The sequence below is a fragment of the Coregonus lavaretus genome (assembly GCF_964263955.1).
Source record: "Coregonus lavaretus genome assembly, chromosome: 30".
Classification (NCBI taxonomy): Eukaryota; Metazoa; Chordata; class Actinopteri; order Salmoniformes; family Salmonidae; genus Coregonus; species Coregonus lavaretus.
Window position 1 is genome coordinate 18,561,089 of NC_140017.1, and position 23,364 is coordinate 18,584,452.

The 23,364-nt window shown below is 43.9% G+C and overlaps 1 protein-coding gene across 2 annotated transcripts in view; it reads left to right on the forward strand.

The window, feature by feature from the left end:
- The first annotated feature begins 3,115 nt into the window (after positions 1-3,115).
- Positions 3,116-23,364, forward strand: part of schip1 (schwannomin interacting protein 1) — a 42,885-nt gene continuing 22,636 nt past the window's right edge. Inside the window, exons 1-2 of one of the 2 annotated variants that reach the window (XM_084148225.1) lie at positions 3,116-3,581; positions 8,835-9,629. In XM_084148225.1, coding sequence (XP_084004351.1) covers positions 3,576-3,581; positions 8,835-9,629 — 801 coding nt within the window. In that variant the 5' untranslated portion in view covers positions 3,116-3,575. Of the gene's footprint in view, positions 3,582-4,768; positions 4,918-8,834; positions 9,630-23,364 lie in introns of those variants that run through there. The other variant, XM_084148224.1, reaches the window with a different exon arrangement.

Sequence of the window (23,364 nt, forward strand, 5' to 3'; positions counted from 1 at the left end):
TTCCCTGTTTTTCAAGTATTATCTGAAAGGGTTTTTCTAGCCCTTATCTTTCTGTCAGTAATAGGACCTCAGTGATATCTGTCATATGGATAGCTTCACCATGCTGCCCAGCTCTGGGTGATTGGCAGATAGGCAGTTCCAGGTTGATCTGGGATGAGTTCTGTGCCCCTCCGAGTGCCCATATGACAGGTGATGCCTGTTGGCTGGCAGTTTCATAGCCACCTCACTGTTCATTGGCACTGCAGGGCACAGTGAGAGAAACACAACAGAGTTTGTTGATTGAAGGTGCCTGGGGTGAACCGTACTGTATGATGTTGACTGGTGAACTTCTTTTGACCACCTGTCCTAAATCAAAAAGTACAGTAAAAGTAATCTGCAATACGGTCTTCTTTTAAAGGTTGGTTGAAGACATCGATCAAAAGCCTTCTGAGTGAACTGACATGGACATCTCTATCATGTCGTTTGAGATCTTCTCTGACGCTTCAAATATGTTTCTGATCCAATTTGTAAAGGCCGGAGAGAAAATGTGGATAAAAGAATTGCTGTGGCCTTTACTTGAAGGGAGGTAATAAAGGAACTTCAAAAAGGTTGTGTACCGCAGTTGAGGGTGTGGGGGTACGTAGACGACTAAAACACACTACATTAGCCTCCTGTTGACAAGCTAATTGCCTGGTGAGAGTGTTAACTCACCCACGTCACGTTCCTCACTAGATGAGGAACCCAAAAGTGTCTCAGCTTCCCTAAAGGTATTTAACTATCTGGTAGCTCACTCTGCCTCTGTGACCAAATTGGTATTTGGGGGATTTGTCTGATGAGAAGTGGGAAATATGGGAATGGGGGGTGTGAGGCGGAGATAGGGATAGGGCCCTGTTGCCTCTCTCTTTGGGGAGATCCCTGATGGTGGTGTCCCCTCTGTAGTGAGGAGAGTGTCTCAGTGAGGGGTCTTTGAAGTAGTGCTCTTTCATTACCAGGACATAATCCTTGGTGCTGCTATTATATATGTATATATCTGTACACTGCTCCGTTCCCATCCTCCTTCAATAAACTATGTTTAGAGGTTTAAATCTAGACCGTGCGGTGTACGTGTGTTATAGGTGGTTGTAATGCTGTAAGTCTTAGTTTGATACCCATGTCTGAAAATGCTGTACTGAACAGAAATATAAACGCAACATGCAACAATTTTAAAGATTGTACTGAGTTACAGTTAATATAAGGAAATCAGTCAATTTAAATACATTCATTAGGCCCTAATCTATGGATTTCACATGACTGGGCAGGGGTGCAGTCATGGGTGGGCCTTGGAGGGCATAGGCCCACCCACTTGGCAGCCAGGCCCACCCACAATTAGTTTTTCCCCACAAAAGGGCTTTATTACAGACAGAAATACTCCTCAGCATCCCCCCCGACCCCCCTAAGATGATCCCGCAAGGTGAAGAAGCCTGATGTGGGGCGTGGTTACACGTGGTCTGCGGTTGTGAGGCCGGTTGGACGTACTGCCAAATTTTCTAAAACAACGTTGGAGGCATCTTATGGTAGAGAAATTAACATTCAATTTTCTGGCAACAGCTCTGGTGGACATTCCTGCAGTCAGCATGCCAATTGCATGCTCCCTCAAAACTTGAGACATCTGTGGCATTGTGTTGTGTGACAAAACTGCACATTTTAAAGTGGCCGTTTATTGTCCCCAGCACAAGGTGCACCTGTGTAATAATCATGCTGTTTAATCAGCTTCTTGATATGCCATACCTGTCAGGTGGATGTAGTATCTTGGCAAATGAGAAATGCTCACTAACAGGGATGTAATGTAATGTAAACAAATCTGTGCACAATATTTGAGAGAAATAAGCTTTTTGTGTGTATGGAAAATGTCTGGGATTTTTTATTTTAGCTCATGAACCGTGGGACCAACACTTTACATGTTGCGTTTATATTTTTGTTCAGTGTATATTACCAGATGTACCAATCATAAAACATGTCAGAGGAATAACATACGTTGTTTGTGTTAACCTTGTCTCAACCCTGTGAGTGCAGCTGTCCATATGTGCATGGAGTGAATTCAACAGTGGTCAATCTCAGATTACATCCTACCCACTGGGCACAGACGTCAGTTCAACTACTGAGTTGTCAACTAACGTGAACTCAATGTGAAATCAACAAAACATTTCACTATGTCATTGGATTTAGGTTAAAAGTTGGGTGAAAAAAAGACTAAATGCCCTTACGTTGATGACTTTTTGCAAATCCAATTAGTTTTCCACGTTGATTCAATGTCATCACATTGATTTTGGGGATTGAAATGACTTGGAAATAATATTGATTCAACCAGTTTTTGCCAAGTGGGTATTCTGCACTACTTTTGGATATACTGTAGGTAGTGCATTATATGGAGAATAGGCCTTGGCCAAAAGTGAATGAGATGTCAGAGGTCTCTAGCCAAAAGTACTGCACAATATGGAATAGGGTGTACTTTGAGACACACCCAGTGAATTATGTGGACAGTGCTGCCCAGTGCCACCCTACTGCATGGCAGTCTGGCCAAAAGACTGTGACCAGAGCTTGGTAACAAAACAGACCACAACCCTCTGGGCCAAAACATGCTCTGTCCAGAAGACTTGATTTATCTTTATGATCATCAACATAGCACTTCAATCAAGTCAAGGCACTTGTGAAAAGTCAAGTAACTTCAATTACAAAGGACATGACAGCGGTATCCTTGAGATGTCCAGGCTGCTTATAGCTTATGTATTCACAGTGTGACAGAAACTGTTGCAAACCTATTCAGAACACCAGGGCATCTTGAATTATTCAACTTGATATAGTGTTGGGCTCTTTCTCTCTCTCTCTCTCTCTCTCTCTCTCTCTCTCTCTCTCTCTCTCTCTCTCTCTCTCTCTCTCTCTCTCTCTCTCTCTCTCTCTCTCTCTCTCTCTCTAGCACTCTCTCTATATATACTGTTTATTTATCCCTCTCTGCCTCTGTTTCGCTCTATCTGTCTCTTTCCCTCAATATACCATTCGCAAGTTCAGTGAGTGCAGAAGGCAGGGCTACTGTTCTGTCGTCAGTTTGTCCATAGAGCAGCCTGCTGCGATAGAGCGCTGGAGAAGTTGAGACGCCGCTGTGGCAGGGAGCTTATTTGCATGTGTGTGAGCGTTTAGTTGAATGGACTGGAAAGCAGATATATGTGCGAGGCTGACTTGTGCGGACGATAAAAACGGGCAGAGAGAAATACACATTCACATTCTCTCGCCAATCACTCTGTGAGCCTGTGCGTGCATGCGCTGAACGGTAGAAGAGACGTTTGACATCTGTACCGGGAGAGAAGAGAGGAGCGGCGATCTGGGAACGTGTCTTTTTTTTACTGAGCCTCGGGAGGACTCAAGGGTTGGGCTCCGCGGCGGATACACATAGAGCAATGACTGGACTGGCATACGCTCTCAACAATCTACCGGCTTTCTGTAATATCTCCGGATAGCGGATAATATCCTCACCGTCTCCCAAGTGTACTGACAAATAAAGATCCAATTGTTGTCTGGTATTGACTTTAAGATGTCTTGAGACAAGAGATCTTACAGAGAAAATGACAGTAAGTATTGGTGCTACGTTTGTCGTTATGACTATGCAACCCATAGACTGGGCTATTTGCATTACCTTCTTTTATGTCTTCTGTAGGTCATCGGTCATAATATATTTATTTAGAATAGGCTGTTTTCTGTCATTCAGACATTTTACTATAGGGCGTTTGCAGGTTAGTAGGCTATCATTATTACTGTGTGTGCCTGGGCTGGTTTATTATAGGAAATAGGCTCTTATTCAAAGCCTATAACAGCCTAACCATGGAGGGGTAAACCTTTTATATTGATATGTAGTGCGGTGTGGTCTATTGATAGGAACCCTGTCATCAGTGTGGTGTTGTTATTTGGGTTGTCATCTGCGGTGTGAAATTGGATGGTTCTGTCATCGCTGTTGCTGAGGATATTAGGTTTTCCCGTGACTTTTTTTTAGGAACATTACATCATTTGAGGATGAATGACTCTGCATATGGCTATATGCACTCTATCTGTTTATGAAGTTGATACAGTATTTACCTGCATTAAAGGTTTGTATTAATTGGCATCGACTGAACACACTTTACCACAGCGGGTAGGCTATTGCACAGAGCAGAGGTTTGGGTAGCCTAAATGACACCCTGATGTTGGGAGAACAGGCATGGGCGTTAAATGTATTGCCCACTTAGACTAATAAGCAAGTGCAAAACTGGTGTTGTAGCTTATTCAAAATTACATAAAAATGACAGGGGTTTATTATTGTGGCCAGTGTCCCCTCCAAGACCCGAATTAAACCCAAAACACCCGCCTCGCTGTCGGGGTGGGGTTCCGCGCAGCTGTCAATTTGCATGTATTGTATGGCCAAATCCACCCAGTGTAGGCTGCGAGGTTAATCGGAGAGAGGATCAACCAAAGCGGGCCCCACCGCTCCCCCGCCCGGCTGTCTTGACGGGATTTCTCTCCTTCTGAATCACTTTAAATAATAAGGCCACACATTTTACACGGACTCAAACGAACCGACGCAAAAAAATAATATTAATATGATAATACAGGAACTGGAAGTGTTTGATAGGCCTAGAGCTGTTATTATTATACAGGCTACGCTACACTCTTTCCCACCAATGGAGCCGTTGCCCTTTTAACGACTCACAGGTTGAGATTTAAAACGGATTCCCACGGCTTCCCCACTATAGGCTACGGTGGTAGCCTGCTTTAATGGCTGGAGATTAAAGGAAACACGCCATATATAGCTTCTTAGTTACAATGTACAGAATAGGCTAATATAAATCGTCCTTGAATAATCTTGGAATGGCAGGCAGAATTTCGAATATCAGCGTCCGGATGGAACACTGAAAGTTTTTGATGAGCATTTTGGTAAGGTTTGCTACATTATACCCATATTGTAAAGAACGCGCACCACTCTTTGAACGTCTGCGCATGGATTCGTGACCTCATGTAGGCGATATGTCGCATGTAGGCTACACAACATTCGATCTCGAATCTTAATCATAAACGTGACTGGACTTGGGGATATGGGGGAGGTGCAGGATGCACCCCTCCTATACGTCAACTACCCTACTATGACATTGACACTAGGTGCGAGCTATGAACCGGTGTGTCAACCGCCTTTTCAGATGTTGTCCTTATTAAAATAGTCCACATTTACAATATAAAATCAATGTAACGAAACATTGCCATTTTGCGAGAGTGCGAGTTATAGTGAGCCAGCTGCTCGACTGTTGCCAGCCTGACCCCCTCCAGATTATACTGGTTTGTCTGGGTCTGGGAGAATAAATTAAATAGCAGTCCCGGTGGATGGAGGGAGAGGGTGTCAGAATGAAAAATAATAATCTATCAATCAAGGATCTTTGCTATAAAGAGCTTGTATGGTTATTGCCTAGAATGTGCAAATAATTATAAAGATACAGAAATTGTATTTAAATCCAAGTCCCTGGATGGAACAATGGTCCATGTTCCATAAAAAAAAAAGTTTCTTAATTCTGAATGAAGTTGTGTTCTGTATAGTTGCACTGCCTCAATAAATTGAACATCTAAGGAGTTGAGTCACAGCTTTGAATCACTGGGTAGACTAATTCAGCTGGCGACTAACATCACAATGATGACACAGACATAAAGTTAGGTGTGATGTGTATGGATGTGGTGCTGTTATCATTTCATCTGCAGGTCTGCATATAAACTGCATATTAACCGTTATTACGTAGTTATAAGCAGACCTTAAAGATGAACTAGTGGATACCATTTTTATGTGTCCAGTATGAAGGAAGTTAGAGGTAGTTTCGCGAGTCAACGCTAACTAGCTTTAGCGCAATGATTGGAAGTCTATGGGTGTCTGCTAGCACGCTAAGTATCCCTTTAAGATAAGTCTTACCAAATGTGGTTGGGGGGGTAAAGTGTTACTGGTGAGGTGCTTGTCTATGTTGGTGGTTGTATTGATTGTTTTTAATGTCAGGGTTTGCCAATTTTTATTAAAATGTATGACAATCATTTAATCAAGACTTTGTGAACCCCCGTCTTTGGTGTATTTAAAAATTAACAGGCCACAAGAAAAAAAATCCTCATGAAGGACAATAAACATCATCAATTAATCAGTCTTAGTGTGTTGGATGCATAACAATACGTTTTTCTGGTTGTGACTCTGAATAAGCTGCTGCTGCTTGTTTTTCATTAACTTTTAAAAGTGATGCCAGGCACTATGTTAATGCAGCCGATTAAAAAAAGAGGTGAAAACACTCAAAGAGGTTCAGGTCACGCTGAGATTTGTGGAGGTCCATAAACAAGGCAGGCATTTTCATTAAGTTGGTAATCAATCAGACAGTGATTGCTCTGGCACTGGACAACACACACTGTGGCCTCACACTGCAGACAGTCAAGGTTAGACAGCCACCCTGGACTCATCTGTTTAAGTCACTCACAGCCACTGCAATGTACAGTTGAAGTCGGAAGTTTACATACACTTAGGTTGGAGTCATTAAAACTCGTTTTTCAACCACTCCACACATTTCTTGTTAACAGACTATAGTTTTGGCAAGTCGGTTAGGACATCTACTTTGTGCATGACACAAGTAATTTTTCCAACAATTGTTTACAGACAGATTATTTCACTTATAATTCACTGTATCACAATTCCAGTGGGTCAGAAGTTTACATACACTAAGTTGACTGTGCCTTTAAACAGCATGGAAAATTCCAGAAAATGATGTCATGGCTTTAGAAGCTTCTGATAGGCTAATTGACATAATTTGAGTCAATTGGAGGTGTACCTGTGGATGTATTTCAAGGCCTACCTTCAAACTCAGTGCCTCTTTGCTGATATCATGGGAAAATCAAAAGAAATCAGCCAAGACCTCAGAAAAAAAATTGTAGACCTCCACAAGTCTGGAATTTCAAACGCCTGAAGGTACCACGTTCATCTGTACAAACAATAGTATGCAAGTATAAACACCATGGGACCATGCAGCCGTCATACCGCTCAGGAAGGAGACGCGTTCTGTAGAGATGAACGTACTTTGGTGCAAAAAGTGCAAATCAATCCCAGAACAACAGCAAAGGACCTTGTGAAGATGCTGGAGGAAACAGGTACAAAAGTATCTATATCCACAGTAAAACGAGTCCTATATCTACATAACCTGAAAGGCCGCTCAGCAAGGAAGAAGCCGCTGCTCCAAAACAGCCATAAAAAAGCCAGACTACGGTTTGCAGCTGCACATGGGGACAAAGATCTTACTTTTTGGAGAAATGTCCTCTGGTCTGATGAAACAAAAATAGAACTGTTTGGCCATAATGACCATCGTTATGTTTGGAGGAAAAAGGGGCAGGCTTGCAAGCCGAAGAACACCATCCCAACCGTGAAGAACGGGGGTGGTAGCATCATGATGTGGGGGTGCTTTGCTGCAGGAGGGACTGGTGCACTTCACAAAATAGATGGCATCATGAGGAAGGAATATTATGTGGATATATTGAAGCAACCTCTCAAGACATCAGTCAGGAAGTTAAAGCTTGGTTGCAAATGGGTCTTCCAAATGGACAATGACCCCAAGCATACTTCCAAAGTTGTGGCAAAATGCCTTAAGGACAACAAAGTCATGGTATTGGAGTGGCCATCACAAAGCCCTGACCTCAATCCTATAGAACATTTGTGGGCAGAACTGAAAAAGCGTGTGCGAGCAAGGAGGCCTACAAACCTGACTCAGTTACACCAGCTCTGTTAGGAGGAATGGGCCAAAATTCACCCAACTTATTGTGGGATGCTTGTGGAAGGCTACCCGAAGCGTTTGACCCAAGTTAAACAGTTTAAAGGCAATGCTACCAAATACTAATTGAGTGTATGTGAACTTCTGACCCACTGGGAATGTGATGAACTAAATAAAAGCTGAAATAAATCATTCTCTCTACTATTATTCTGACATTTCTTATTCTTAAAATAAAGTGGTGATCCTAACTGACCTAAGACAGGGATTGTTTACTAGGATTAAATGTCAGGAATTGTGAAAAACTGAGTTTAAATGTATTTGGCTAAGGTGTGTGTAAACTTCCAACTTCAACTGTATGTTATATATAGAGCCATGGCACAATGGCAGCCAGTGTCATTCATCTCTGGACGATTGGAGAAAGAGATTGGTATTCCTTACATTTACCATTATTGTTGGGATGACTTTGCCAAAGACACAGATAAGGAAATACATTGTGACAGCATCTGCCTCTGATTTAACAATCTGAAATGGGAAACTTTGAGAAGATGTGTGTAATGTGTGATGATAGGAGAAATCACAGCTCTCTCTCTCTCTCTCTCTCTCTCTCTGGCTCAGCTGTTACAATGCAAACCTTAGATATGAACAAACAGAAGGAGGAGAGAGTCAGTCTGGGAGTATAGGAGAGGTTGTCTCAGTGAGGAGAGGAGAGAGTGCGTCTGGTAGGAGAGGAGAGGTTGTCTCAGGGAGGAGAGGAGAGAGTGCGTCAGAGAGGGACTGAAACGGTGCCAAGGAAATGAATGTAGAGGAAGGAAGTTCTACCGGGGAAGGAAGTGTTCTGTGGTTGTTGGTCTCAAACCACAACAGTAATCTCTGTGTGCACACTTCCCTAAATTCTCTGTTTGTGTGTCTCTCTTCCTCTCCCCCCCCCCTCCCTCTCTCTCTTTCAACCTCTATCTTTATCTCACCATCATAATTTCTCTTTTCACCTCTCATTATTTCTTACCTCTATTTATATCTATTTTTCTCCATTCCTCCTCGCTCCCTCCTTTCTCTCCATCCCTCTTTCTCTCTCCGCTGCAGGACTACCGGGAGGATGGCATGGACTTGGGGAGCGACGCCTCCAGTCGCTCCAGCTCCGAGTCCAACTCCAACAAGGTGACGCCCTGTTCTCCCTCCTTAGACCTGGCATGCCTGGAGGACTACAAGTCCTCCCCATCACTGGAACTGGCAACCTTAGAAGGGGACTACAAATCCTCTCCCTACCTGAATCTGGCAACCCTGGAGGATGAGGACTATGAGGAGGATGAGGACTACCAGGAGTACAAGAAGAAGGTGATCGAGGAGTGGAAGAGCGAGTACGGGGACGACTACAGCTCCCAGCAGCCCCCTGGCCAGGAGGAGGGTGGAGTTGTGGGGGGGATAGGTGCACCAGGCGGAGGCTTCAGGAAGCCAGTGAACAGCCGCAGCCTGGCCGAGGAGTTCCAGGATGTGAAGCCTCCACCCCTTCCTACTCACAGTGGACACACAGCCACCTTCGCTGCTGCCGTGCCTGAGGAACTGAAACAGAATGGCAACCTGATTCTGCCCCATTCCCCTACCAGGCCCCTACCCAGGGGCACGGGGGCCACCAAGCCCAGCCACAGGCGCTCCAGCCGGGGCAGAGGTGGCGTTGGAGGAGGTGGTGGTGGTGGAGGAGGAGGGGGAATAGGAGGACGGATGGGTGGATACAGAGAGGAGGAGATTGTGGAGGAAGAGTCCCTGCCCACCATGGACTGGGCAGCTCTGGAGAGACACCTGGCGGGGCTGCAGAGCAGAGAGCTGGAGAACCAGAACCTCAATCACAACCACAGCCTGGGAAAGACCGCCTACACCTCAGTGAGTGGAGACTTTACTCATCTGTGTGCATGTGCGTGCGTGCGTGTGTATGTATGCAGGCGTGTGTGTGTGTGTGTGTGTGTGTGTGCAATTTCTGTGACTTGGTGTTGGATGGTGTAGGATGAAGCATGGAAGCATGTCAGTTGTGAGGATGTCAGTCATGGTGGGACAAATCAAGCAAGATATTGTATGAAGTCGTGCATGAAGATCCCTCATACACGGAAAGAGGTTGTGGGTCACTAGGCCTGTGCTATTGTTGTTTTCGCAGATAATATTTATATGGGCAATAATTGCAACAGCACAATATATCTCCGGACTCCAGGTTCTAAAAGACTCCCACCCCTGCTGTGTGTGTGTGGGTTGTTGAACACGTTCACTGCCATGTTTTCCTGCTTTCTCTGTGATCTCTGAGGATTGTGTCATGCGGTAATCCGACAGTTATCTGTGTCAGGTGGACTTGGGGAATATTATGTGTGTGTGCATGTGTGTGCAGGAATGCTGGAATAAGGAGAGATTAGTAGGGTAATGTGGCACTAAGCTATGTGCTGCAGCCTGACTCCTGACTCCTGATAGCTGGAGGAGCATGGAAAAGCACTGCAGGGCTGGGCAGCTCCAGTCTGGGAGGGACCAGCACTAACACAGCTAAATTGAACACACTGATTAGTTGATACGTTTAATAATATAATAATATGCCATTTAGCAGACGCTTTTATCCAAAGCGACTTACAGTCATATGTGCATACATTTTTACGTATGGGTGGTCCCGGGGATCGAACCCACTACCCTGGCGTTACAAGCGCCATGCTCTACCAATTGAGCTACAGAGGACCACAATCAGGTGTGTTAGATCTGGGCTGGAGCAAAATAAAACCCTGGAGCCCCTGTTGTCCTCCCCTGGTCTAAGGCCTGTGAGTATGTGGAGGTGGCAGGAAACAAGACATGACTATTAGATGGATATTTTGTATTGGTGATTTTGAGTTTCGCCCAGCAGAGGATGCTGTTGCAGTGTCATATGACTCGCCGCTGCAGGATTTCAGATCCACAAGCTACATCCAGGTCTGGCACTGGCAGGTTGACAGGCTGCATATTGGAGTTGTTTTTTACATGATTTCAACCAGGCATAGAGAATGTTCCTTCGGATTAATGTTTTATAGTTGATTGTCAGCTTTTGGGTAGGTGTGAAGAGCGCTGAAGCTATGTGGTTATAGAGGATGCTGGAATCTTGTCAAATCTGACACACACTGTTTGTTGCCTATTGAGGTCAGCACTTTTGAGTCACTCTTGTTTAAATTTGTGTGTGCTTGAGTTTGTCTATTTGTCTGTTGTGTGTGTGTGTGTGTGTGTGTGTGTGTGTGTGTGTGTGTGTGTGTGTGTTAGTGTGTGTGTGTGTGGTCTGAGAGAGATGAGGAGAGCAGTGGGGCTATCTCCTTTGGCATGCTTACACCCAAGCCCCTCCTCTCAGTCCTGACAGACAATAGCTGCTGCTGCTTTGTTGTGTAACTGTCCTGGAGGCCTTTATCTCCCTAAGGCATGTCTGGAATGTGGGAAGGTGGGAGGGAGAGGGGGATGATAGAGCGGGAGAAAGGGTGAGAGATGGTATCTCCAGTACCATGCTGTATCTACAGTATGGGTCATCCGCTTGCGTCAATATTCATTACCTGTGTCCTCTGTGAAGCAGGAAGGTCAGCTCATGGTATTCTACAGGCCTTCTATGGGGGAAGTCTGCCTCCCTCCACCTAACTCTCTCTCTCTCTGGGATAAGGGTCTGAGCAGGGGTAAGAATGCCATAGTACTGAGAGGATAGTAGTGGTTGTAGTTATAGATGGCACACACACACACACGCACACACACACACACACACACACACACACACACACACACACACACACACACACACACACATATACACACACACACACACACACACACACACATACACACACACACACATACACACATACACACAGTACCAGTCAAAACCAGTTTGGACACACCTACTCATTCCAGGGTTTTTCTTTATTTTTACTATGTTTTACATTGTAGGATAATAGTGAAGACATCAGAACTATGAAATAACACATATGGAATCATGTAGTAACCAAAAAAGTGTTAAACAAATCAAAATATATTTTATATTTGAGATTCTTCAAAGTAGCCACCCTTTGCCTTGATGACAGCTTTGCACACTCTTGGCATTCTCTCAACCAGCTTCATGAGGTAGTCACCTGGAATGCATTTCAATTAACAGGTGTGCCTTGTTAAAAGTTCATTTGTGGAATTTCTTTCCTTCTTAATGTGTTTCAGCCAATCAGTTGTGTTGTGACAAGGTAGGGGTGGTATACAGAAGATAGCCTTATTTGGTAAAAGACTAAGTCTATATTATGACAAGAACAGCTCAAATAAGCAAAGAGAATTGACAGTCCATCATTACTTTAAGACATGAAGGTCAGTCAATCCGGAAAATGTCAAGAACTTTGAAAGTTTCTTCAAGTACAGTTGCAAAAACCATCAAGCGCTATGATGAAACTGGCTCTCACGAGGACCGCCACAGGAAAGGAAGACCCAGAGTTACCTCTGCTGCAGAGGATAAATTCATTAGAGTTACCAGCCTCAGAAATTGCAGCCCAAATAAATGCTTCACAGAGTTCAAGTAACAGACACATCTCAACATCAACTGTTCAGAGGAGACTGCGTGAATCAAGCCTTCATGGTAAAATTGCTGCAAAGAAGCCACTACTAAAGGACACCAATAAGAAGAAGAGACTTGCTTGGGCCAAGCAACACGATTAGTGGACATTAGACCGGTGGAAATCTGTCCTTTGGTCTGATGAGTCCAAATTTGAGAATTTTGGTTCCAACCGCCGTGTCTTTGTGAGACGCATAGTAGGTGAACGGATGATCTCCGCATGTGTGGTTCCCACCGTGAACCATGGAGGAGGAGGTGTGATGGTGTGGGGGTGCTTTGCTGGTGACACTGTCAGTGATTTATTTAGAATTCAAGGCACACTTAACCAGCATGGCTACCACAGAATTCTGCAGCGATGCGCCATCCCATCTGGTTTGCGCTTAGTGGGACTATCATTTGTTTTTCAACAGGACAATGACCCAACACACCTCGAGGCTGTGTAAGGGCTATTTGACCAAGAAAGAGAGTGATGGAGTGCTGCATCAGATTAACTGGCCTCCACAATCACCCGACTTCACCCCAATTGAGATGGTTTGGGATGAGTTGGACAGCAGAGTGAAGGAAAAGCAGCCAACAATTGCTCAACATATGTGGGAACTCCTTCAAGACTGTTGGAAAAGCATTCCAGGTGAAGCTGGTTGAGAGAATGCCAAGGGTGTGCAAAGCTGTCATCAGGGAAAAGGTGGCTACTTTGAAGATAGTAGAAAATAGTAAAAATAAAGAAAAACCCTTGAATGAGTAGGTGTGTCCTAACCTTTGACTGTTACTGGACATGTACACACACTTGGTTTGTATAAGGTTTAGTGACACAGGGCCTACTGGTAACACCTACAGTTTCCGGACCTTCTCCCTAGACTTAGTAGCCTAGGCTTTGGAATTGAGATGTCTCTGCGTAGATAAGGAACAGGAAATAGCTGTGTAATCCTGACTGAGCTTGGAGGAGAGATATCAGAGCAGAGACGAGGGTTGGACTGAAACAAGCTTATTTCCTGTATGAATTCCAATATCCGGAGCACTTCTGCTATTTCCCAATATGGGAATGTCATTGGGATACACAGATTCAGGATACTGTGAGAGGATGAAGACATCATGTCTTTATTGAGGATGGGAGTGCCTGGTGGGAGAGGAGAGGAGGGGGCTTCTAACATGTTGTTACATTTTTAGACATCCACTCAGGCAAACCACCAGCCAGATGGAGGAGGAGAAGGGTGGGGGAGGCTAGCATGGATGGGTTTGGGGTCCTCTGAGAGAGCTTCAGAAGATCCTCCAAAACAGCTGGGCTTTTAAGAGGGCTGGAGGTAGGGTGTATACTTTATTAATGCAGACAGACAATATGCATTTTGATGTGTTATCTACAGTTTGCCACATCTACATATGCCAGCTACTTGTACTTAACCTCAGCTACGATAGTAAGGCCAGACCCTGGGCCAGTCACATACACACATCAGTCCCTTAAGTGTGTCCGCTTCCTGCTAGCTGGCCTGACATTGCCATGGCAACCGTCTCCACAGTGTTTACCGGCTGGGAGAGGAAGTGTTTATTAATGTGGCTGGCTGTGTGTGCTGCTACAGTATGGCCACCGTTCAGTCTGCCAGCCTGCCTTCCTGCTGCCTGCTGCCCATACACCACAGAGCCAGTCAGTCTGTTTCTGTGTGACTCTGTGCTATTGGAACCATGAACCACTGTGGTTAGCAGGTGTGTTTAGTTAGGGGAGACCAGGGGTGTGGTTTCCACTCTAATATCTCCCTCCTCCCTCTGGATCTTGGTTAGGAAAGAGGAAGGGGAAATAATTTGGGGAGAGGAGGTCGAGGCGTGAGGTGACCCTCACATAATGAAGGCCTAACATGGTCTGGAGGCACGTGGCATTTAGGGGCCCCCACCCATCCACTCCCCCCAAACCAAAACAATAATGTTATCCTTCATAACCAGGGCCGAGGTGAAAGAGTCAGAGAAGGCCTGTGTGCTTCAGAAGCTGTAAAATAATTTACCTCATAGGAAAGGTACTTTAATATAAACATCTGTATTTACATTTTACATTTGTAAAGGCCTATGGGACACTCATGTCTTAGAAAATATATACATTTATTCAGACACATAGTCACGCACACACGTGCACACACACAGATCCAGTCATACCCTGTGGGTAGACAGTGTGCTCAGTAGTGAAGCTATGTTGTGACATGCAGCACCCCTCCCATCACTCACATACCAGTGGAAGAGCAGAGAGATAGGGAGGGAGGAGCTCGGCCTGAAGCTACAGTTGAAGTCGGAGGTTTACATACACCTTAGCCAAATACATTTAAACTCAGCTTTTCACAATTCCTGAATTCCCTGTCTTAGGTCAGTTAGGATCAGCACTTTATTTTAAGAATGTGAAATGTCAGAATAATAGTAGAGATAATTATTTATTTCAGCTTTTATTTCTTTCATCACATTCCCAGTGGGTCAGAAGTTTACATACACTCAATTATTATTTTAATTTTAATTTATTTTTTTATTTTGGGGTGGGGGTGGGGTAGATCAGCTTAATATTGCAGATAGATTGTAACTTCCATCAATGTAATTGTCTGCATCACTTCCAATCCCCCATGTTTTTTTTTTATATAGATATATATATATATACATACATACATACATACACATACATACACATATACACACATACATACATACAGTGGGGAAAAAAAGTATTTAGTCAGGCACCAATTGTGCAAGTTCTCCCACTTAAAAAGATGAGAGAGGCCTGTAATTTTCATCATAGGTACACGTCAACTATGACAGACAAATTGAGGAAAAAAAATCCAGAAAATCACATTGTAGGATTTTTAATGAATTTATTTGCAAATGATGGTGGAAAATAAGTATTTGGTCACCTACAAACAAGCAAGATTTCTGGCTCTCACAGACCTGTAACTTCTTCTTTAAGAGGCTCATCTGTACTCCACTCGTTACCTGTATTAATGGCACCTGTTTGAACTTGTTATCAGTATAAAAGACACCTGTCCACAACCTCAAACAGTCACACTCCAAACTCCACTATGGCCAAGACCAAAGAGCTGTCAAAGGACACCAGAAACAAAATTGTAGACCTGCACCAGGCTGGGAAGACTGAATCTGCAATAGGTAAGCAGCTTGGTTTGAAGAAATCAACTGTGGGAGCAATTATTAGGAAATGGAAGACATACAAGACCACTGATAATCTCCCTCGATCTGGGGCTCCACGCAAGATCTCACACCGTGGGGTCAAAATGATCACAAGAACGGTGAGCAAAAATCCCAGAACCACACGGGGGGACCTAGTGAATGACCTGCAGAGAGCTGGGACCAAAGTAACAAAGCCTACCATCAGTAACACACTACGCCGCCAGGGACTCAAATCCTGCAGTGCCAGACGTGTCCCCCTGCTTAAGCAAGTACATGTCCAGGCCCATCTGAAGTTTGCTAGAGTGCATTTGGATGATCCAGAAGAGGATTGGGAGAATGTCATATGGTCAGATGAAACCAAAATATAACTTTTTGGTAAAAACTCAACTTGTCGTGTTTGGAGGACAAAGAATGATGAGTTGCATCCAAAGAACACCATACCTACTGTGAAGCATGCGGGTGGAAACATCATGCTTTGGGGCTGTTTTTCTGCAAAGGGACCAGGACGACTGATCCGTGTAAAGGAAAGAATGAATGGGGCCATGTATCGTGAGATTTTGAGTGAAAACCTCCTTCCATCAGCAAGGGCATTGAAGATGAAACGTGGCTGGGTCTTTCAGCATGACAATGATCCAAAACACACCACCCGGGCAACGAAGGAGTGGCTTCGTAAGAAGCATTTCAAGGTCCTGGAGTGGCCTAGCCAGTCTCCAGATCTCAACCCCATAGAAAATCTTTGGAAGGAGTTGAAAGTCCGTGTTGCCCAGCGACAGCCCCAAAACATCACTGCTCTAGAGGAGATCTGCATGGAGGAATGGGCCAAAATACCAGCAACAGTGTGTGAAAACCTTGTGAAGACTTACAGAAAACGTTTGACCTGTGTCATTGCCAACAAAGGGTATATAACAAAGTATTGAGAAACTTTTGTTATTGACCAAATACTTATTTTCCACCATAATTTGCAAATAAATTCATTAAAAATCCTACAATGTGATTTTCTGGATTTTTTTCCTCATTTTGTCTGTCATAGTTGACGTGTACCTATGATGAAAATTACAGGCCTCTCTCATCTTTTTAAGTGGGAGAACTTGCACAATTGGTGGCTGACTAAATACTTTTTTTCCCCACTGTATATACATACACATCCTTTAAAAATATATATATATTCCCCTTTATTACTTTCCAACCCCGCCACCCTTTCCCCACTTGGAGTAAACTAGTGAACAACAACGCCTAGGCCTCTACTTCCAGCCCATACCCACTATCTACATTTTATGGACACAGTCAATTTTACAGTAATTATATTTTGTTTGTTCTTTCTCCTGAACTTCTTCTACTCTCAACCTCTCCGATCATTTTCACTCAATTAGTATTTGGTAGCATTGACTCAGGTTTGTAGGCATCCTGGCTCGCACATGCTTTTTCAGTTTTGCCCACACATTTTCTATAGGCTTGAGGTCAGGGCTTTGTGATGGCCACTCCAATACCTTGACTTTGTTGTCCTTAAGCCATTTTGCCACAACTTTGGAAGTATGCTTGGGGTCATTGTCCATTTGGAAGACCAATTTGCGACCAAGCTTTAACTTCCTGACTGATGTCTTGAGATGCTGCTTCAATATATCCACATAATTTTCCTTCCTCATGACGCCATCTATTTTGTGAAGTGCACCAGTCCCTCCTGCAGCAAAGCACCACCACAGCATGATGCTGCCACCCCCGTGCATCACAGTTGGGATGGTGTTCTTCGGCTTGCAAGCCTGCCCCTTTTTCCTCCAAACATAACGATGGTCATTATGGCCAAACAGTTCTATTTTTGATTCATCAGACCAGAGGACATTTCTTCAAAAAGTACGATCTTTGTCTCAATGTGCAGTTGCAAACCGTAGTCTGGCTTTTTTATGGCGGTTTTGGAGCAGTGGCTTCTTCCTTGCTGAGCGGCCTTTCAGGTTATGTCGATATAGGACTCGTTTTACTGTGGATATAGATACTTTTGTACCTGTTTCCTCCAGCATCTTCACAAGGTCCTTTGCTGTTGTTCTGGGATTGATTTGCACTTTTCGCACCAAAGTACGTTCATCTCTAGGAGACAGAACGCGTCTCCTTCCTGAGCGGTATGACGGCTGCGTGGTCCCAAGGTGTTTATACTTGCGTACTATTGTTTGTACAGATGAACGTGGTACCTTCAGGCGTTTGGAAATTGCTCCCAAGGATAAAGAATACTTTTTTTCTAAGGTCTTGGCTGATTTCTTTTGATTTTCCCATGAAGTCAAGCAAAGAGGCACTGAGTTTGAAGGTAGGCCTTGAAATACATCCACAGGTACACCTCCAATTGACTCAAATGATGTCAATTAGCCTATCAGAAGCTTCTAAAGCCATGACATCCTTTTCTGGAATTTTCCAAGCTGTTTAAAGGCACAGTCAACTTAGTGTACGTAAACTTCTGACCCACTAGAATTGTAATACAGTAAATTATAAGTGAAATAATCTGTCTGTAAACAATTGTTGGAAACATTACTTGTGTCATGCACAAAGTAGATGTCCTAACCGACTTGCCAAAACTATAGTTTGTTAACAAGAAATGTGTGGAGTGGTTGAAAAACGAGTTTTAATGACTCCAACCTAAGTGTATGTAAACTTCTGACTTCAACTGTATATAAACATACACACCAGTGGAGGCTGCTGAGGGGAGGATGGCTCATAATAATGTCCAGAACAGAGCAGAGGGAAACCATGTGTTTGATACCATTCCACTATTTCGCTCCAGCCATTACCATGAGACAGTCCTCCCCAATTAAGGTGCCACCAACCTCCTGTGATACACACACACAGACATACACCATATATGCAAGTCTGCACGCACACACACATAATGTATTCAGTGTAACATGGCACATACAAACAATCATACTTGTACATATTTTCAAATGAATGTGCCTTTGAGCTAAATCACTCAGCATGTATTGCAAGTATCAGCATGAGGCTAACACATACATAAAAACACACAGCGACTGTTCAACATGCGAACACACATTTGTGTCTGTTTGTATCTCTGCATGTGTAGCAACATGTCTCACAGGACTCACATCCATATCATATCAGCACACACCAGATAAATTAATATGCACACGCATTTTCACTGACTGATGCCTCCTGATGAGTGTTAAAAAAACATACACATTTACTTGACAACACACCACACACATCTACCCACATGCACTGATACACACATTTATGGCAGGGCAGGCAGCATCAGTGTGTTTCCCTGTCAGGTTTTATCTCTAGATCAGAGGAGGGATGAAAATATTAGCATTTACCATTGACCCTGTTAGATCAGCTCTGTGGCTGACTAATGGAAAGACAACATTACAGGAACGTTTTCTTCAAGCTGTCGCTATCTACAAGCATGCAGGAGAGACAAAGCCTGAATCAACAGAGGAAGAGTGGATCAAGCTGTCCTAGATAAGCTCACATGGCTGAGGAAACAGAAGTATGTAACAGAGATAGTGTGTTGAAGAGGGAGAGGTGGAGAAAAGAGCAGTGGAAGGGAGAGAGACTTGAAGGGCTTGCCTTCTCTCAATCTCTCCTCCTTTTTTCTCTCTCTGTCTCTCCCAATCTCTCTCTCTCTCTGTTTGGACTCTTTGATTATGTGGTAGTTTTTCTGTGTCTGAACCCTGCCCTGAGCGCTCCAGTACTAACCACTACCCTCAGACTGCAGTCAGCCCTGTGCCACGTTGAGAGAGAGAGAGAGAGAGAGAGAGAGAGAGGTGGAGGGAGAAGATTGTAGGGTAAGAGAAGTTTATAGTGCAGGCACTCATAGAGGATACAGTTGAAGTCGGAAGTTTACATACACTTAGGTTGGAGTCATTAAAAATTGTTTTTCAACCACTCCACACATTTCTTGTTAACAAACTATAGTTTTGGCAAGTCGGTTAGGACATCTACTTTGTGCATGACACAAGTAATATTTCCTACAATTGTTTACAGACAGATTATTTCACTTATAATTCACTGTATCACAATTCCAGTGGGTCAGAAGTTTACATACACTAAGTTGACTGTGCCTTTAAACAGCTTGGAAAATTCCAGAAAATCATGTAATGGCTTTAGAAACTTCTGATAGGCTAACTGACATCATTTGAGTCAATTGAAGGTATACCTGTGGATGTATTTCAAGGCCTACCTTCAAACTCAGTGCCTCTTTGCTTGACATCATTATAATGGCGCCGGAGAAGATGGCTGCCGTTTTACAGCCCTCTAACCAATTGTACTATTATGTGTGTTTTTTCGCGTTATTTGTAATTTATTCTGTACATAATGTTTCTGCAATCGTCTCTTATAACCAAAAGAGCTTCTGGATATCAGGACAGCGATTACTCACCTCGTATTGGACGAAGATTCTTTCTTCAACGAGTCGGCCGCGAAGGATATCCTACAGACACCCGACAAGGCCCAAATCCCCGTCATTCTCAGGAGAAAGAGACAGAGATATCGTGGACCTAAGTCGGGGTGCCTCGTAAGGATCCGACGGCGAAGGAGTAAACTGCCTCTTCCATCAATGCTATTAACCAATCTTCAATCATTGGAAAATAAAATAGATGACCCAAGATTACGCTTCTCCTACCAACAGGACATTAAAAACTGTAATATGTTATGTTTCACTGAGTCGTGGCTGAACGACGACATGGACAACATACAGCTAGCGGGCTATACACTACATCGGCAGGATAGAACGGCTGACTCCGGTAAGACAAGGGGTGGCGGTCTGTGTATATTTGTAAACAACAGCTGGTGCACAAAATCAAATACTAAGGAAGTCTTGAGGTTTTGCTCACCTGAGGTAGAGTACCTTATGATAAGCTGTAGACCACACTATTTACCAAGAGAGTTTTATATTTTATATCTATATTTTTCATAGCTGTCTATTTACCACCACAAACCAATGCTGGCATTAAGATTGCACTCAATGAGCTGTATAAGGCCATAACTAAACAGGAAAACGCTCATCCGGAGGCAGCGCTCCTAGTGGCCGGGGACTTTATTGCAGGGAAACTTAAATCCGTTCTACCTAATTTCTACCTGCATGTTAAATGTGTAACAAGAGGAAAATAAACTCTAGACCACCTTTACTCCACACACAGAGACGCATACAAAGCTCTCCCTCACCCTCCATTTGGCAAATCTGACCATAACTCTATCCTCCTGATTCCTGCTTATTAGCAAAAACTAAAGCAGGAAGCACCAGTGACTCGGTTAATAAAAAAGTGGTCAGATGAAGCAGATGCTAAGCTACAGGACTGTTTTGCTAGCACAGACTGGAACATGTTCCGGGATTCTTCAGATAGCATTGAGGAGTACACCACATCAGTCACTGGCTTCATCAATAAGTGCATCGATGACGTCGTCCCCACAGTGACCGTACGTACATACCCCAACCAGAAGCCATGGATTACAGGCAACATCCGCACTGAGCTAAAGGGTAGAGCTGCCGCTTTCAAGGAGCGGGACTCTAACCCGGACGCTTATAAGAAATCCCGCTATGCCCTCCGACGAACCATCAAACAGGCAAAGAGTCAATACAGGACTAAGATTGAATCGTACTACACCGGCTCTGACGCTCGTCGGATGTGGCAGGGCTTGAAAACTATTACAGACTACAAAGGGAAGCACAGCCACGAGCTGCCCAGTGACACAAGCCTACCAGACGAGCTAAACCACTTCTATGCTCGCTTCGAGGCAAGCAACACTGAAGCATGCATAAGAGCACCAGCTGTTCCGGATGACTATGTGATCACGCTCTCCGTAGCCGATGTGAGTAAGACTTTTAAGCAGGTCAACACTCACAAGGCCGCAGGGCCAGACGGATTACCAGGACGTGTACTCCGAGCATGTGCTGACCAACTGGCAAGTGTCTTCACTGATATTTTCAACATGTCCCTGACTGAGTCTGTAATACCAACATGTTTCAAGCAGACCACCATAGTCCCCGTGCCCAAGGACACTAAGATAACCTGCCTAAATGACTACCGACCCGTAGCACTGACGTCTGTAGCCATGAAGTGCTTTGAAAGGCTGGTCATGGCTCACATCAACACCATTATCCCAGAAACCCTAGACCCACTCCAATTTGCATACCGCCCCAACAGATCCACAGATGATGCAATCTCTATTGCACTCCACACTGCCCTTTCCCACCTGGACAAGAGGAACACCTACGTGAGAATGCTATTCATTGACTACAGCTCAGCGTTCAACACCATAGTGCCCTCAAAGCTCATCACTAAGCTAAGGATGGGACTAAACACCTCCTCTGCAACTGGATCCTGGACTTCCTGACGGGCCGCCCCAGGTGGTAAGGGTAGGTAACAACACATCTGCCACGCTGATCCTCAACACGGGGGCCCATCAGGGGTGCGTGCTCAGTCCCCTTCTGTACTCCCTGTTCACCGTCAGGAGGAATGGGCCAAAATTCACCCAACTTATTGTGGTAAGCTTGTGGAAGGCTACCCAAAACGTTTCACCCAAGTCAAACAATTAAAGGCAATGCTACCAAATACTAATTGAGTGTATGTAAACTTCTGACCCCTGGTAATGTGATGAAAAAATAAAAGCTGAAATAAATCATTGTCTCTACTATTATTCTGACATTTCACATTCTTAAAATAAAGTGGTGATCCTAACTGACTTAAACAGGAATTGTTATTAGATAAATGTCAGGAATGTGAAAAACTGAGTTTAAATGCATTTGGCTAAGGTGTATGTAAAGAGAGAGAGAGGAGAGAGAGAGAGAGAGAGAGATGACGAAAGAACAGAAACAGTCACAGACAGAGCGAGAGAGAGAGAGAGAGAGTGTGAGAGAGAGAGAGAGAGAGAGAGAGAGAGAGAGAGAGAGAGAGAGAGAGAGAGAGAGAGAGAGAGAGAGAGAGAGAGAGAGAGAGAGAGAGAGAGAGAGAGAGAAGAGAGAGAGAGAGAGAGAGAGAGAGAGAGAGAGAGAGAGAGAGAGAGAGAAGAGAGAGAGAGAGAGAGAGAGAGAGAGAGAGAGAGAGAGAGAGAGAGAGAGAGAGAGAGAGAGAGAGAGGAGAGAGAGAGAGCGAGCTCATGGGTCCTGAAGTTCTGCAAAATATAGAATTAGAGTTGGATATCCATAGATCTAACCACATCTGGGAAAATTGGAAAACTCTAAACAAACAACAACACGAAGAGTATCTATCCCAAAATGGAGATGTATGGATAACCACTTCTCCAATCGTTTTGGCTCTATAACAAAGAACAAACAGCAAAAACATATACATGGTCAAATACAAATCTTAACTATTAAAGACTACCAGAACTCACTGGATTCTCAATACACTGAATGAACTACAGGACAAAATACAACCCTCCACCCAAAAAGGCCTGTGGGGTTGATGGTATCCCAAATGAATGATAAAATATACAACTTAAACTCTTTAACATCTCCTCAGCTCTGGCATATTCCCCAATATTTGGAACCAAGGACTGATCACCCAATCACAAACGTGGAGACAAAATTAACCCCAATAACTACCGTGGATATGCGTCAACAGCACCTTGGGAAATACTCTGCATTAACATTAACAGCAGACTCGTACATTTCCTCAGCGAAAACAATGTACTGAGCAAATTTACCAAATTACCGTACGACAGACAATGTATTCACCTTGCACACCCTAATTGACAAACAAACAAACCAAAATAAAGGCAAAAGTCTTCTCATGCTTTGTTGATTTCAAATAAGCTTTCGACTCAAGTTGGCATGTGGGCCTGCTATACAAATTGATGGAAAGTGGTGTTGGGGAAAAACATACGACATTATAAAATCCATGTACACAAACAACAATTGTGTGGTTAAAATCGCAAAAAACACACACATTTCTTTCCACAGGCCGG